Genomic DNA, 17,788 nt, shown 5'->3' on the forward strand with positions numbered 1-17,788 from the left:
TAATTGACATTTAAGACTGATGTGTAAATGACTCTACCTTATGCGAGTTGTAGCCCAGCTTAGTCCAGTTAGTGCCTCATTAAACCAGTTGCCTGTTTTCAGCCCTTCACAGCACCAATTTAAAACTTCACCCAATTTAAATGTATTTATTTGTTTACACTAGCAAACTAACTTCCCTTGCAGATAGTCTATTTCATTTTCAGCTTGTAGCCTAAACTTTTCATCAACAGTGAAGAAAACCACTAAAGGTAAACTTGAGTGATAAATACTTTAGTTTTAATATAAGGTTTTATTGTGTTGATATATTACTATTCTTATGCCTGCTTAAACATTTATGAAAGATGTATAATTTACTTCCAAGCATCTGAGTTCATAAAAATATGATTTGGGATGACAGTATTTTGTCATATATTCACAGCATCCCTTTCTATAGTAAACCATTAAACTATTACCTGATTACAGAATACTATCAGTGATGGAAGATGCGGTGGAAGATTATCTAATGTTTTGAGGGTAATTTGAGCCAGGCATAGAAGCATATTTTAATGCAGCCAATAGAATAATCATACCCTCTTTTCACAGTGCTACTTTTCATAGCCTACTAATACCACTTTGTATGCTTTATATTTCTAAATCTTTCCCATCTTGCCAATCTTTCTCTATCTTTCAGCTCCTACAATTTTAGAATCATAAAATCATAGCAAATTAGGGTTGAAGGGATCTCAGGAGGTCATCTAGTCCAACCCCTTGCTCAAAGCAGGACCATCAATATATAACGTCCTAGCTAAGGCGTTGTCTAGCCAGGTCTTAAGAACTTCTAAGGATGGAGTTCCACAATCTCTCTGGGTAGCCTGTTCCAGTGCTTGACCTAGTGAGAGAGTTTTTCCTTATGTCTAACCCAAACTTTCCTTGCTGCAACTTAAGACCATTGCTCCTTGTTTTGTCATCTGCCACCAATGAGAACAGTCTAGCTCCATCCTCTTTATAACTACCCTTCAGGTAGTTGAAGGCTGTTATTAAATCCTCCCTCAGTCTTCTCTTCTCCAAACTAAATAAGCCCAGTTCCCTCAGTCTCTCCTCATAAATCATGTTAGAGGGCTGGGAAACCATTTCTGTTGTCCTCTGAACTCTCTCCAGTTAGTCCATATCCTTTCTGTAATGGGGGATCCAAAGGTAGACACAGTACTCCTGATGTGGTCTCACCTAGTAGCAAATACAGGTTTCCCTCACTTTATGCAGGTTCTGTATGTGTGAATTCTCTCTTATGCAATGACCCTTTTAATGCCAAAAATTCATTATATGCGAGGTAAATTCACTCTTATGTGATCGGTGTGGTGGAAGCCTGCAGTCAGCTGCTTTGTGCGGTGCATTGTGCAAGTGACGCGCACCAAAATGTAGTCTCCTGTGTGAATCTGTGCACCTCGCTCGTTGTTTGCAACACATTTCTGTAGTTGCCATCCCCATTATAATAGTGCCCAGTGCTTGTGTGTACTGTCTGATGTTGGCAAGTACCAAAATAGTCTTGTATAAGTCATAGAAATAGGTCTGGGGTTCAGTACGGTAGAGGTCTTGGAACGTATTCCTATTTATTAAATTGTAAAGTGAGTTCCCCTTATGTGGATTCAAGTTGCATGCCATTTTCCAGGAATGCATGTACAGTGTAAAGCGAGGGAAACCTGTAGAGGGGAATAATCACTTTAATCGATCTGCTGGCAACGGACCTACTAGTGCAGTCCAGTACGCTGTTAGCTTTCTTCTCAGCAAGGGCACGCGGTTGGCTCACATTCAGTTTACTGTCCAGTGTAACTCCCAGGTCCTTTTCTGCAGAACTTCTGTTTAGCCAATTGGTCCTCAGCTTGTACCAGTGCATGGGATTGTTCTGTCCTAAGTGCGGGAGATTGCACTTGTCTTTATTGAACCTCATGAGATTTCTTTCGGTCCAGTCCTCCAGTTTGTCTAGGTCTCTCTGAATCCTAGCCCTACCCTCCAGCATATCTACTATCCCCAGCTTGGTAGCATCCATCAACTTGTTGAGGGTGCACTCCATCCCATCTTTCAAATCATTGATGAAGACATTGAATAAAACTGACCCCTGGGGCACTCTACTTGATACCAGCTGCCAAGTAGATATAGAGCCATTGATTACTACCCTTTGAGTCCAACAACTCGGCCAGTTTTCTGTCCGCCATACAAGTCTATTAATCTAACGTGCACTTCCTTAGCTTGCTGGCAAGAATGTGGTGGGAGACTGTACCAAAAGCCTTGCTTAGAGTCGAGCTTTCTTGCATCCACTGCTCTCCCCACATCCACAGAACTAATCTTCTCATCATAGAAGGCAATCAGATTGGTCAAGCATGACTTGTTCTTGATGAATACTGACTATTCCTTATCACCTTCTCCTCTAAGTGCTTAGAGATGGATTCCTTGAGGATCTGCTGCATAATTTTTTTTCCAGAGACTGAGGCGAGGCTGACTGGTCTAGTTCCCCAGATCTTTTTTCTTCCCTTTCTTAAAGATGGACACTATATTTCCCCTTGTTATGCTTTTTCATACTATTTCCCCATGTTAGGCTTCTCCTAAAAATCTTACCTTCCACTAATTTTGAACCACTAGGTGTTAATCTTGCTCAGTTGCCTTGCCTTATGACTTGGCTCAAATTTAAATTTTAACACTTTAAAAACACATATGGAGCATAACAAGACAGACGTCAAAGGAATGCTCCATCATTTTGCTTTAATTGCTTTCCTTCGCCCAGCTCTCTGTGTTGCCTACTTAAATTGGAAAACATTTCCATGCCATCTTATTTTACATGTCTTTGAAGCACCATGTATGCAAATTGCTGTTTGAGTGAGAGTTTTGTCGTCTTCTGTTTAAGGACTCTGACAGCCATCATTGTATTTCCCTCCGTCTTTATTTCATATTGGGATTATAAAATATGAATTTTAGTATGCAGCAACTGTACAAGACATTTAGAACTATATCTAGTCAAAATTTGGATTTCTGAATCTGAAAAAGCTACATGTTAACTTCTAACTATGCTATCAGGGAGAAAACTACTGAGCATAAAAAGTGCGTAATATATTGAAAATTTGGAATAGCTCGGGGCAAGAACTTACTATGAAAAATGCTGGATTTCATCCCAGTGGTTGGTTGCTATTCTGTTACCTATCAGGGAACCCCAGTGTTCTGCTATGGATATGTAGTGGGGCCTCAGCTAAAGAAAACTAACCTTACTGCTTAGAGTACTTGTTCTATGTCCATGTACCTACCATCACTGTAGGTACACGTGTGCCAAGGACATGAAAGGCGGTGCACAATTCCTGTTCCTCAGTTTCTGTCAAGCTGTTATGGACTCAAGACAGGGCACTTTGTTGATTTATTATTCAAAGATACAGCTTTGGTCAAAGCCCTGTTGGCTGCCTATACACGTGCTGGTTTGTGTTCTAACTGGAACACTCAGCCTTGCCTCACCATCACGGGTATTGGTTCCGTGGCCATTTTTAAACACGTGGGGGTTTAATACATATGGCAGTGAGGCATTTTAATTACAATGACTCTCTAGGAACTGCTCTAATTAAAACACAAAGCATGTGTATAGGCAGCCTTTGAGGGCTTTTACCCCTTTGAAGTTTGTTTTATTTTGGTAAGAAAAAAAAATACTAAGGCCCTCCTTTGACGCACTCCACTTACTTCTAATACTTTTAATATGCTCATCCCTATGATTAGAGGTCTTCCTCTTGTCTATGGTTCGAGATTTTAATTCAGCCAGAGATCCACCTTTTGTAATACTGCTGTCAGCCTTCATTCCAACCCTGAGCATGATTCCACTTTGAGCATGTCTCTGGAGCCCACCTCACCAGTCTACAAAGTCTATAAGTAGAGAGCGGTCCAGGTTCTCTAGAGTGCCTTCCCAGACCTCCTGACTTCTGACAGAGTGGCTGAAGGGCTCATACCCGTCTCTGTTGTGGTGTCATTTTTGGCAATGGGGCCCTCAATTTTCCCCTGTTATTGTGGAGGCCTAAAGTAGTCTTGCCTCTGAGACGGACAGACTCCTGTTTCTTGTGTTGTGGCTGAGAGGAAATTGGCCAAAAATACAAAGTCCTCTGCAGAGGTGCCTGAATGCTTTTATACACACTGAATGCCCTGTTGGCAACTGTGGCACATGGTGAAATCTAAGCAGCTATTCATCACTAGTAAAGAACAAGAGCCCAAACGTTTTGACTTCTTTGGACAAAAATCAGCTGATCTTTGATTCCAGATGGCTAGCTAGCAAGCTCTTCTGGGAAGACATGGATTCCGTTGCATTGCTGGTACCATTCACTGTTTACCACAGAGTATGCAGTGATCAAGAGATCTCTTCAGGCAGTGCTGGACACTGAATACTGCCTCCTGCTCAGTAGTTATGGAACATTGGTCATGAGTGGTAGGGTTCCAGGTTTCCCAAAGATGTTACAGAGATGGTTTTACCTTTAGAAGGAGAGGAGTCATACAGCATGATGATGAACCTTTCAGTGTAAGGAGAGTTTAAGAGCCACTTTACATACTCTGGAAGCATAGTCCTCAGATCTGAAGAAGAGGCATAACTACTAGACATTTACTGTACCTTGAGGCATTCCTATCAGTCTTCCTCTGTTTGGTCCCAGAAAGTATCAGAGTTTCAAGAAGGAAACCGCATTTAGCTGTGCAGTCCATGGCTGTGAAAGAGGATTACCATTGCATCTCAGAAGAAGTTACTACAATAGTTATTTTATAGTCCCAGAGAGGAAAGGGGGATGATGATGCTCCATCCTGACTCTCTAAGAAGCTGTTTTTTTCAAGATGGTGACAGTAGCTACCATTATACTGTCTCCTCTGGGTCTGTCAACTTTCAGAATCAGTATTTTCATATTGCAAGCAGACTTCCGTGCAGAAAATCTCTATTTTGTGGTAAGTTAGGACATTTACAAAGTCTTTCCATTCAGGCTCTTGTCAGCCACAAGTAGTCTCCAAGGTACTCTGGCTGAATGTTTTTCACAGTTGAGGGGAGGGGGAATGGTCAGGTCACAATCTGCCTTTTCATAGGTTATTTGGATGGTGAAAGGGGCCTTCTCCAAGCAAGTGTCAGAGATTATTCTCACAACAGTGTAACTGTTCCAGATCCCAGGGCTGTTAGTGAACATACAGAAGCCCAACCTGGCTCCTGTTCTAAGACTGGAGTTCAGAGAACCTACTGCGGACTTCATGACATGTGTAGCGCGTCTCCTACAGGTATGATTTCAGTCCCTGGGAGAACTCCTTTTGTTAGCTGAGCATGAGCCCGCTACAATAGTCAAGACCTTTTTCTTTGTCTTGGTCTATACTGACATGGTGGTGCTGGTGTCTCAGACTTCTCCAGTGCATGTCCTAGTTGTGAGATGTCTGTTTTCTAGCAGAGAACTGCTAAGTGCCCTGTGTTGTGGAAAAAACACGCTGTAGAATTTGGAATCAGGTCAGGTAGAAACTTTATTTCAATAGGTATCGGAGAGAGACCCTTACAGGAAGATTTCTGCTGTGGCCTCTCTACTTTACATCCAGGGTAATTACCCTTTTATAGATTCAAGACAAAGGGTTGCCTAAACTAACTTTTCCTGCCTTGGGGCTATCTGTCTTGTGTCCTTCAAGACAGTTTAATGGTCATCTTCCTCTTATCTAAGGAATTTCTCTCTCCCCCCTTGAGGCCTTAGCCATCCTTTGCTTCCACACCTGATAACATCCTCCCTTTCCCCAATGGTTCAGTCCTCACTCAGGTAGCAGAAGGACCTACCCAAAGTATACAAGGGGGTTGCCATTCCTACGCTTGCATCTGTTTGTGACTGTTTTATGACAGGTGTGAAAACCTGTCAAGCTTTCCTGCAGTATATTTGAGGGAATTGTCTACGCTATTCTGCACAAGACTATAATGTGTGTAATATCAGCAAACAGGATAACACCAGAATGTGCTTCTTAGCAATCCAGTCAAGGGAGTGGTGCAGGGACCACTCCCATGCGTATGATTTCAATTCCATCTCAATCAGTAAATAAATGTGATGGCTTTCTTCTTGAGTACTCATTCCTTAAGAGTCGGGGTGCCATTTATTTCTACATGCTTGAAATAAAAAGCTTTGTTCTTCTACCTAAGTCTACCTCAGAAAGCCTCTACAGCCCTTTATCTCTGCAATGAGAGGTAGATATCAAAGGGCACCATTTTATCAGCCCAAAGATTGTCCAGATAATATCTTCCAGAGTCAAACTGTTAGACCATAACAAAGGTGAAACAGCTTGTTCTACCAGAGCTTCCCTGTGCTGTCTCCATCGCTGATATTTGAAAGATGGTTGTTCAGAGTTGTAGTTATGCCTTCATCAAATGTTATTTGAGTACAGAAATCTTCAGGGCTGATGTTGATTTTGGTGTGGTGGTCCCTGTCACTCTTCATGTAGGTAACTCGCACTTCCCTCCAGGTATGCACGAACTGTTTTGAAGTCGCCCACAGTGAGAGTCTGCATATGGACATTACACACTGAACCACCCCAGTTTACCCATACGTGATTTCTTTCCTGCCTGCTGCTGCAGTTGGCATATTATTGGTACTGATATTCTTATGAAATATCTTTTATAAGAAGTATTCTTTTAACCATCTGTTAGGATTGAGAATATTAGGATTGCTGATCTGCTTCTGGCCTCTCCAGTCCATGTTGTTAGCTGCAAGTGAACCATGACTTCCAAGGTCATTTCGATAAGCCCAGTTATTTATGGCAATCTGGTTAGGAAGGGGACCAGATTTATGCAGCTGTTTAATTCTGAAAATGGCATTTCAGGGCCTTGTCATTTTACCAGCAGACTGATAGGTTCCCTTCAGACCAACAGCTGTGTAGGTGAATGAGAATGGATAGAGTCCTTGTGACTGAACTTTTAAAAAATGAAAATGATGCTGTCAAACAAACTAGTTCTTTAATTTAGTCTATGCCAGTAGTAGTAGCAGTTGCTAATCGACTAATTATATACACAGCCAAATTAAAAAATGAAGCCCCTTTCCTTTAAATATTAATGAACATGCTCAAATGTAAGTGCACATGGAAAAGTCATTTTTCGAGTGTAACAAGAAAGAGTTTTGTTGTTTTTATCATTTAATTGCTACAGTTGACACCATGAGAATTACTGCCTGCAGTGTAACAAATATGCTACTTCGGGGCGGGGGGAATCGGTGTACAGTTTTTATGTTCTCAGATGGGAAATAATAAAACTATATTGGTATAGATATAAGTGGCATTCAACTTAAATGTGGACATTTCTTAGGAAAGTCTGCTTTATTTTTACCTTTCACTTAGTAAAGAGTTTGACTATTTGTCTGGCTTCAGGATGCAAAACTAACTTCTAAAAAATCTATCTTAATTTTTCTTCATGCACTTTTTCTGATTCTTTCTAGTCCCAGTCAAGGCCCCTGCTGTACCGCACTATGTACTTTCAAACTGAAAACTGACAAGTGTCGGAATGATTCCGACTGTGCAAGAGAAGGAATGTGTAATGGTTACACTGCTCTCTGTCCAGCATCCGATCCTAAACCAAACTTCACAGATTGCAACAGACAAACACAAGTTTGCATAAATGGGGTAAGTTTTATGGCCTGAGGTAATGCTACAAATTGTAAAGCAGTAATGACTCCAGTACCTATTGAAGACAGTATTGCAACGGAGTCTTTTCTTAAACTTGGGGGGGAAGTGTTCACTTCTCAAATCAGTTAATATCAATGGAACAAGCGACCTCAGCTATTCAATATTTTGATAGCTCAGAGACTAATTAAATAGATTTGCAGAACTAGCCACATATTTGCAAGGTACTTTTTAGACTGTGTTTAAGATGTATTCAGTTTGACTCTACAACACGTAGCAAGATGAAAGTTTTTCTACCCTTGTTTTGCTATCAGTCACTTTTTTTAAAAAAAGAACAAGTTTGTTTATTTTGGGTTAATCCAACTTGCAGCATATGGAAACTTTGCCTATTGTTTTTTAGATGCTTTGGATGTGCTTGCTTGCTTTGGTTTTATAGAAGAGTATACAGATAATTCCTGTGCATGTTATGTTTATTCATATGGAGTAATCCTAGACTCCTAGCACTTCCTTGATTTGCAGAATCCCTGGAAGTAGATGGCTCTCTCTTCATGAATCCGTCACTATGATATTTTGAAGCAAAAAGAAGAGAGATAAAGTCTTCATATTAGAGACTAAGTAACACCTGGCTATTTTTATATCACTAACTTTTCATATCAGGTATATAATGCTGAAACATACCACTCTGCTCCAGATGTAAACCTCTTGACCTGGATGTAATTTATCCATATTAGAATGGTGCCACACACAAGCAAGTTCTAATGAGCTAATTTTGCCCGCTTACAGTGCTGCATTAAGGAGACCACTCTGCTTCTGATTCTGGAAGCAGTTTTCACGGAGCAGCATGGCCTGGTTCAGCGTAGCACTGTCTCCTACAGTAAGTTAGTAGGATAGGCATGCCCTCATTTGTCAGTTTGTTTCTAACAGTCCAGTGTTGGCAAGAATCCTTTGCTGCATGAAGAAAAGTAAGATTTATCTGCAGTCTAGTTATGAATACAGGAGCCAAATGTTCAAACAACTAGTGTCATCTTAAAATGAAGAAATGGCAACAAGATTCCTTTATAAATTCACTTTATTTTGAAGTAGTGTGTTTTTAACTTTACTCTGGATGGTGTACTCTTTTGCTACTGAATTGGATCCTGAGGGATCATCCAGAATTTGAATCACATTTGATAAGATTATTGTGACTGCTGCCTTTTAGAAAGGACAGAATATACATCTAAAATATAAATAAATAAATAAGTTTAATATTCTTACTTTTCCAAAGGAAAACAATTCCAAATACTGTATCTTTAACACTTTTGATCTATTTTTATTTTGTTGAATAGGCATGTCAGTGCAATGGTCTTAACAAATAATTCTTTTTACATATTACAATGCTGTGCATAGTTTTGCAACTGTTTCTTTGCAGGTTTCCATCATTACTTATACCTAAAAGCAACATCAAATATGCAGTACCTCAACCATGAAACTTTAAATTTTCATCCAAATTAAGTGAATCCAGTCTCTTCTTTTACACACTTTACCCAAAAAAGAAAGTAACACTAATTTGTAAACGTCAAAGTAAATGAAAGCCTTTTTTAAAGAAAACATTTTTTTAAGTGAGGCCCTGGACAGACGTAATGGTTGAAGCCTTCTATACGTCTTTGAATCTCTCCAAACAACAAGACTGCAGATGTGCACAGTCAAAGAAACACTTTAAAAATGATCCTCAAAGAACGAGGAATCTCTGAAATGCTTTCTGAAATGTCTGTGCTCTATGGAGTATTGCTTGGTCCTCCAGTAACCCACAGTTCTCTGCTTCAGGCCGTGTTGTTCAAGTATGAGGGCTGAAGGGATAGGTGTTGCAGAGAGTGGGACAGACAGCCAGTGAGCACTGTGGTTGTTAGGGCTTTCCAGGCATCACAGCGGCATGCATGAAATCCATCTCTCCAGCCCCTAGGAGGGAAGGATGCCTCTGCTTTTTGGCCTCTGGAACCAGAAGAGTCTGGAAGTGGAGTGTTCATTGGCTGTCTGCCCATTCTGCCCCCCCCCCCCCTTTTAATCCTTTACAAGGTAAAATTTTCCTTTTACCTATTATAGGGTGAACTTGTATGAGAAGTTGGTTTTTACGTATCTCTACTTTTGTCTCAAATAGCAATGTGCTGGCTCTATCTGTGAGAAGCATGGCTTGGAGGAATGTACCTGTGCTAGTTCAGATGGGAAGGATGATAAAGAATTATGCCATGTGTGCTGCATGAATAAAAGTAAGATTTACCTTAATTCTAGATATAAATACAGGAGTAAATCTCAGGATTTTTTTCAATAAAGTCTGATTTTTTTTTTTTTTTAAATTTAATTTGAGAACTTACTCACTTAAAACTTTTGCCAAGATTTAAGAATGGATACAAGTGGGAAGAGAAATAGTCTTTGGTACACAGTTTCTTCCAAAAAGATGCAGTTTTTGGATATGGATATATAAAACACATCTCTGTTTATTATGAATATATAGAGGATGAGATTCTCCCACAAGAACAGCCAGTGGACCTTAAAAATAAAATACATATTAGACGGGCCATTGGTTTGCCTTTTATCTGCTTATTTTTCAAGCTGTACTTTCATATATATTTGATAGGTTTTTAAATATATGTAGTGTCCTTTGCTCATTAATTCTCAAAGTATTTATGTTTTGAAATAATATCCACTCTTCCATTATTTTAATTTGTTCAGTGAAGCCAATGACATGTGCAAGTACAGGGTCTGTCGAGTGGGAGGCGTTTTTCCATCACAAAACCATTACTCTCCAACCTGGATCCCCCTGCAATGATTTTAAAGGCTACTGTGATGTATTTATGAGGTGTCGGTTAGTAGATGCTGATGGCCCACTAGCCAGATTGAAGAAAGCAATTTTTAATCCAGAGCTGTATGAAAATATTGCAGAATGGATTGTGGTAAGTACCTTAATGGTTTGGAATCTTCCGTGTTTACATTAATAATCAGTACTTGTGACCAATGATAAACGTTATGATATATATGTAATTAATTCAATGTATAGTGCACTCTGCCTGCTCTTGTATTTGCATCATTATGTTCATGGAACAAGCGGTAAGCTTAGCACAGGGGTGGGCAAAATGCGGTCTGTGGGCCAGATGCGGCCCACCAGACCATTCTATCTGGCCCACAGGGCCCTTGAAAAATTTAGCAAATTAAAATTTATCTTCCCTTGGCTCCCTGTCATGCGGCCCTCGATGACTTGCCAAAACTCAGTAAGCAGCCCTCTTCCCGAAATAATTGCCCACCCCTGGCTTAGCAGGTGAAGTTCAGTATTTGGAGGGAATTGAAGCAAGTAGTTTCTGTAGTAACTTTTTTTCCAAATTGCCAGTCATGTTGTTTTTTTAAAAAGTTATGGATATTTTCCAGATTTTAAAATTGTGGGTGGTTACGTTCTCAGAAAATTTGGGAATGTTGGCAGCAGATCGTATCTTTTGTTCCCTACACAAGAAGATGACATTTTCCTAATGTGGCTGAAAGGCAGTGCCTAGTGGCTTTCCATCTTAGACTCCTTTGTAGTCGGTTTTGTTTTAGGTGCATTTACTGTTGGTCTGTACTGTTGATTCCCTTCAAAATTTTTATGGTGCTGTTTTTTTTGCTGCAGATGTTAATAGGTCTGCTGTTTTCCATTTACTTCAAATATCTTTTGTCAATTTCATAAGTATATACCATATTTCTTCAAATACAAGATAAGGTGTTTTCCCCAAATCACCATAGGGGTGGAAAAGCCCCTCTGTTTTTGCGGGCAAATATACAAAGGGGCTCCTTATACAAGGAGACTTCATTAAATATAAAGTCTGTCATTAAACTGCTTCCCAAAGCAGCATGTGCTCAGTAATGGAAACCAGCTATGAAGTTGATTAAATGCAGCCAGCACTGACCATGATTATAAAACACATGGCCCATATTGGACAAATGTACTGATGGGAACCTGCCAGAATGATAGTTTAGTGTAGTCCATCTGAATAAGATGTGTGGTAGTGCCCATTCCATGCAGTCAGGTCATGGGGAGCCCTGCTGCATTGCATATGTTTTGACTTCCTCTTCACTCCCACAGCTGAGTTGTGCTTTCTTTCCCATTTCTAATGATCCCTGTTTCTTCACCAGCCTTAAATGTCTGGCAGGTATCACCAAACCAAACAGTTAGCCCAGAATCTCTCTTTTGCCCTCTCAGCCTGTTGCATATGTTTATTGTGGCCCTGCCCTCCATGAAATAGAGCTAGACCAGGTTCCCCTGTGCCTTCTCTGCATATAAATTTTTGGAGGATCCCAGGACTCCTCACAAGAGTATCTGGCTCCAGTCATGAGTGGGGTACTAATTAGCACATGGATCCTTTGTGCGGGGTTTCTGGGATACACACACATACTGAGCAGTGTTTAGCTATCGGGTCGCTAGTTCCAAATGCTGTTGACTCTGTTGGGTCCAGCCCAGTGAACTATATGTTAAATCATGAGCCCTTTGTCTTTGGACTAATATCATGTGTAGTTTGCTGTTTATATAAAAAAGTACAGAAGTACTCCTTGAAAGTGTGTTTATGGAATACCCATGCTAAAACTTGTAGCAGTTTCAAAAAAGGTCAACTTAATTCTGAGTGAATTAAGACTGTGGGTACCTGTAATAATTTGTCTGTATGCAAATTACTACAGGTGTGTTTTATTTCAAGGCCACTGTTTTCAACTTTGCCTCTCACTTCCGTGTGTTCAGGGAGAGCAGGGTCTGACAGTAAAGGGGGGTGTCAGAAGGGGCTGCAGGGGGAAGAAGTTTGAATGGGGAGGGCAGAGGGCAAGGGGGCCACCTAACCCCCCAGATATATTTTCTCTGCTGTAGCTGTGGGAGAGGGACAAATTCAAGGCCACTGATTAGATTCTGTACTTGGAAAATCATAACAAATTTATAAATTTTCTACATATGGACTCTAATTACAGGGTCAATATCCTATATTCAGGCTCATCTTATATTCAAGAAAATATGATACTCTAACTATTAGCACAGTATTCTAAAGTCCGCTCAGCAAAATGCTTTTTTTTTTTCTTTTTGTTTTGTTTTGAATACGTGACACTAAGCTAGGGATAATCTCTTCTCATGCAGGCCAGGTATTAGCTGCTTATTCTCAGTATATCAGTGTACTCTTTTTTTAATGCTTTGCATTAGCTAGGCTAACATTTTAGATACCTGTATATTTCCAGAGCATTCTTGTATTTGTCCTTAAAGCTGATTATTTTAGGTTTTCATAGTACTGCCTATCACTAAACGGCTGAGTGCCTCTGTGTAAAATGAATAGCTTTAGGAAAGTCTTTGGCACTTCTCTCTTCTTGAAATAAAACTTGAGGAGTAAGGCTTTTATTTTTATATTGTATTGATTTATTTTTAGATTGGTTCCAGAGTACCTTGTTTGGATGTTTGCCTAGGAGAGGGTGTTTTAATTTTATTCTTACAACTGAAAGGCCTTTCTGAAAAGTTTTTGAAGCGTTTCCTTAACATGGTAACTTTGGGTACACTCATATAGCCAGACCCATTCAAACAGAGAATGCTTTGTTCAGAGCTCTCATGCTCTTTGTTTGGCTTTATGATCTGCACTGATCCAAAGGAACAGAGCTGCCTTAGTTTATCAGTCAAGTTTTTGACCTTTTAATGTAGTTGGGCTTGATCCATTAAGTGCTTTGAGGATTACGAATAAAGACTTCCTAAATGGGCTTTGGAAGCTGACTGAGGCAATGTAGAGGGACTTGGGTATGGGCCCAATGTGCATATGGCAGCTTCAACCATGGAAAATATGGGTAGCCAGATTCTGTATCAGATGGAGCTTATGTGGGGATTGCCTCTAATGCTATTGACCTGCTTCCATGGTATGTGTCTGTCTTTACCAGTCACTCTCGACTCCTCCAGTCATTTTTCAACTCCTCTCTTGTTTTTGTTTGGGTTTTTTTTAAGTTAAGGTTTCCCTATAAATGCTAAAATTGGTGCTAGCTCAGTGTACACAGTCACAACACTATCTGACATAAGAGTTTAAGTATATGATGTACGAAAGAAGATTAATTTGGTGCGCAGTATTCTTTTATCTCTTAAAGTCCTAATAGTTCTGTGCTGTGAAGGAAGGCAGGAGCACTATTTATTAGTTTCCTGCCACTTAATAGGGCCACATATGGAGCTAATTAGGCAACTCTGCAATAAACTTCTGTAGACGCACCCAATGCGACTTAAGTGCCTAACTTTTTACACTCCTTTGACAGTTGATCTTAATTCTCATTTGCATTAATTATCGCTTTAAAGGAGCTGAAATCACAGAGAAATAATGAGGTCTTCTGTTCAGTAAATTTAAAAAAAATTTTTGTCCTGATTTCCATGCATTTAGGTAGGTTTGGGTTTGGGTTGGGGGGGTATGTTTGGAAAACTTTGGAAAATGTTGGTTTGACTCGCTCAGAACTACAGACATTTTCTCTCTTATCCTAGGATAGCCTCTTTTTGCAGCTTTTTGTCATGTTCTTTATACCTTCCAACTTAAAAAAAAATTAAATTAAAAAGGAATTTCTGCAGGCAGCTCTCACAGGGACAGTACTATCTCAGGTCTCAATAAGGCAGAGGCCAGTTGCAAAAAGAATGTGATTTATAGAGTTGAATGGTATCAGAGTATTTGTAGAAGGGGCAGAACTAAGTCTTAACCATAAATCTAACACTTTTCTAAACTACTGGCTTGTTGTCTTTCTATCTGGAACAAGGTTTCTCAATGTGGTTTTTATAAAATTTCCTTCCTTAAATACCATATGTAGCTGTGGGACATCATTAGTGAGTTGGTTCCATAATCTTGTGCTTTTCAGCTCAGTGTTGGGACCTGGGATCCCTGCATTCTGTCCCTTGGTCGAGAAGGATAGTTACCTTTCAGTCCTTTTGAGCTAATTGGCATATCTAGATAGTCATTTATTAGTAATGCTTTAAATTTATGTAAAGCCCACTTGTATGTTCTTAAATGTGTGTTTGTAGGAAAATCTCTCTGTAGCAGACACCATCACCAAGCTCACATATTTGCCATATTCTTTTAGAGAGGCATTGCGACTAACCGGACGTAATTTACGTATCCCATATGAGAGACCTAGGTTCTGCCAGAGTGAATCAGTGCAACCTCTCAGATCCTTTGATGTGGGAATGATAGTTGCCTGCCACTCAAATTAAGGGTATAAAACATGAAGTGTACTGAAAAATCACATTTAGCACTCATTTGTGTCTACACGTTGCTGTACAGTGACATTACTAAAGCGCGGCGCTGTAGCACTTTGTTTGGAAGAACTAAAGCACAAAGCAAATGGGCAGTTACTGCACTGTATGCGGCACATAGCTAGATTTCACTGCTGCGCCGTCATAGCGGCATGCTGCTACAGCAACATAGCTGGTGATCACATGTAGACCCTCATGATCGCTACATCGCCATAGGGCGATGTGTAAATGCACCCATTCTGGCTTAGTCCAGTGCACCTTCCCTAAGGTAAATACTGGAGGGTGTTGAGAAAGGAGAGCAGCAGAAAAAATGAAGGATCTTTGTTTTCCATTGAGCTATGGTGTCATCACATGTGTATGATGCAGGACTCTTGCGTGGGGGTATATGCAGCACACTTCAACTGTTAAAAAGACTGAAGGCTTTGAAAAGACTAAAGGCTACCAACCGTTTCAGTCTGGCAGCTTCTCATAGCTAAGCTTAGTTTCATAGGAGACAATGAAATATATCTTTGTAACATCAGAATATCTCCCTGACAAACGTAATGGTCCTACTTCAAATACCTGAGGAGGAAGAGCTGATTTTTTCAAAGTATCTGGTTCCACTAAGTGCTTTCTGGAAAATGGCCAAATAATTTATTTAAAAAAAAATTCCATTTTGGGACAGGGACAAAGCATGTAAAATCCCAGCCTGTATACTTTAGTTTGTCAAAGTAAATGTAAATAAAGTTTTATAAAGTGTGTTAAGCAAACTTAAATACAGGTTTTATTATTCCTCTCCATTTGTTATGTAGTGAGTGTTTGAAAATACCAATACATTGCTGCAGTTGGAAAAAAATGCCGTGTGATATGTTACTTCATATGCTTTTTCTTCATGGTCAAAAAGAAAATGATTGCCCAACCTTAAGGTCTTATAAAGTATAATAATTTTCACAGAAGATAATAGTGATCAGACAGTTTTTATTCAGATTTATAAAAAAGTGTCTATCCAATGGGTTAAGTGCAGACTAAGTTATATTTAAGGGGAAAATGAGTCAAAATGATCTTAAAAGGAAATTCCAATTCACTATAACTAATTTCTCACTTTTTTACTTCCACTGCCTTATTAGCATTTTTGTCTTTGGTCCCTGATGCATATTATATACACAGAGCTGTGCAACTTGAAGCAAACAAAAGCTAGCAGGGAGAGAGCACATGCACATGAATGGAAGTGAAGGAAGAGCTTGTTCTAAATCTTTCCTTTCCTTTCCTTTCTTGGATTACAGTCCTATGTATTCTCTCTAGAGTATATTTACTTCCATTGTAATAGCATTTAAGAATCCATTTTAATAGCTTTTTATTATGTATAGTCATTGTTTTTTTCATTAGTAGCAGCTGAATATTACTTTTGCAGTCAGATCTTATTACTTTTTGCATCCAAAGCAAAGGTCAGATTGTCAGCTGGGAATTGAGAAAAATTTATCTATATTTATCTAGTAGTTACTTTGTCCCAACTGAAACAGAACAGCTGAACCCTATTTTCTGTTTAGCTTTCCTTTTCTCTTAGCTTTTCTTATATTCAGTTAAATTGCCGCCCTGCCCTGCCATAGGTATACTAGAAAATGTGTCATTTGCCCATAAGTTTTACTGTAGTTAAATAGGTATAAAACTAACCCAAAAGTCTGGAGCTTAGGCTAATTATAGTCAAGTTGGAAAAATGGTCAGTATCTTTGTTCACTAGCTTAGATGTAATAAGTACTTAACAGTGATGAAATAAATGGTGTATTGGATAAAAATTCCGCAAGACTGGCTTCCTGCTGCCCATGGGTGCCATGACATGGTGGTAGTAGCCAAGTAAAATTACCCTATACATGCTCCTTGTGAATTAGGGCTTTGATCAGCTTAAAGCTGGCAGGAGCCAGCTGATGCTGTAGGTGCTTCTCTCAAAAAGAGACCCATGGGGCTCTCCCACTGTGTCTGTTTGAGAAAGGAGCTTGGCAAGGGGGTCAGACCAGGAAGGGCAACATAGCACAAGGCAGCTCCTGCCTGCTTTAGATTGATCAGAGCCCTAGTGCAGCAGTGTCATGTGCACATGCCTCAGCCCTTCCCAGGCTGGCTGTGCAGCAGGCACTTTTACCTGGAGGCAGTATCACCCAGTTGAGAAGCACTGAGTTAAGTTGAGGCAGCCCCGCCAGTGATTCTCAACTGGGGATACTGCCACATTGAAAAAGGTGAGCAAGAGGTGCCCTTATCCTGAAAAGCATCACTGCACTAATAGATTTATTGCTGTTAGTTTATTTCACTGTTTGTTTTACCAAAATTTTGAATCTTAACAAAAAAAAAATTACTATCTGTCTCTCTCTAAATAAAATGTTCTTTAATGCATTTTAGGCTCACTGGTGGGCAGTATTGCTTATGGGAATTGCTCTGATCATGTTAATGGCTGGATTCATTAAGATATGCAGTGTTCATACTCCAAGCAGTAATCCAAAGTTGCCTCCTCATAAACCACTCCCAGGTAAGTTAAGTACATTCAGATTTATTAAAACTACAGAACGATATGAAGAACATTTAGAAAGTATTGGGATGCTGGAGCACTAGTCCTATAGTTCATATTATGGCATTGTGAAACCACAAGGGTTCATGTGGGCCTTTTCAAGTGGTGGGGCTATGTACAAAAACTAATTTACTGCTGCATCTGCAGAGATAAAATGACATCTCATCAGTCCTAAAGAAAGCATGCAGTTGTAAACTTTTACACAGAAAGCACTGGAGCAATCTTTCTCATTACCTCTACTCCCACACCACTTTTTTCTGAAAATATCTGCTTCAGTAACTCGTTTTTAATATGCCACACATTCACATTGTGCACTTGGTGTATTGTTTAAAACAGCTCTTATCACAGTTTTGTATCTTGTGCCCCTCAAATAACGTAAAACACTAATTCTCATAATATGTGTGTTCAGAATA

At 39.7% G+C, this 17,788-nt stretch overlaps 1 protein-coding gene across 1 annotated transcript in view; it reads left to right on the forward strand.

Annotated features, from left to right (window-relative positions):
• ADAM10 (ADAM metallopeptidase domain 10) overlaps nt 1-17,788 on the forward strand; it is a 115,432-nt gene that overhangs the window by 94,372 nt on the left and 3,272 nt on the right. Inside the window, exons 12-15 of the mRNA XM_006263841.4 lie at nt 7,422-7,605; nt 9,740-9,848; nt 10,312-10,532; nt 17,210-17,336. Of these exons, the coding sequence (XP_006263903.1) occupies nt 7,422-7,605; nt 9,740-9,848; nt 10,312-10,532; nt 17,210-17,336 (641 nt within the window). The remainder of the gene's footprint in view (nt 1-7,421; nt 7,606-9,739; nt 9,849-10,311; nt 10,533-17,209; nt 17,337-17,788) is intronic.

The sequence above is a fragment of the Alligator mississippiensis genome, chromosome 11 (assembly GCF_030867095.1).
Source record: "Alligator mississippiensis isolate rAllMis1 chromosome 11, rAllMis1, whole genome shotgun sequence".
Taxonomy (NCBI): domain Eukaryota; kingdom Metazoa; phylum Chordata; order Crocodylia; family Alligatoridae; genus Alligator; species Alligator mississippiensis.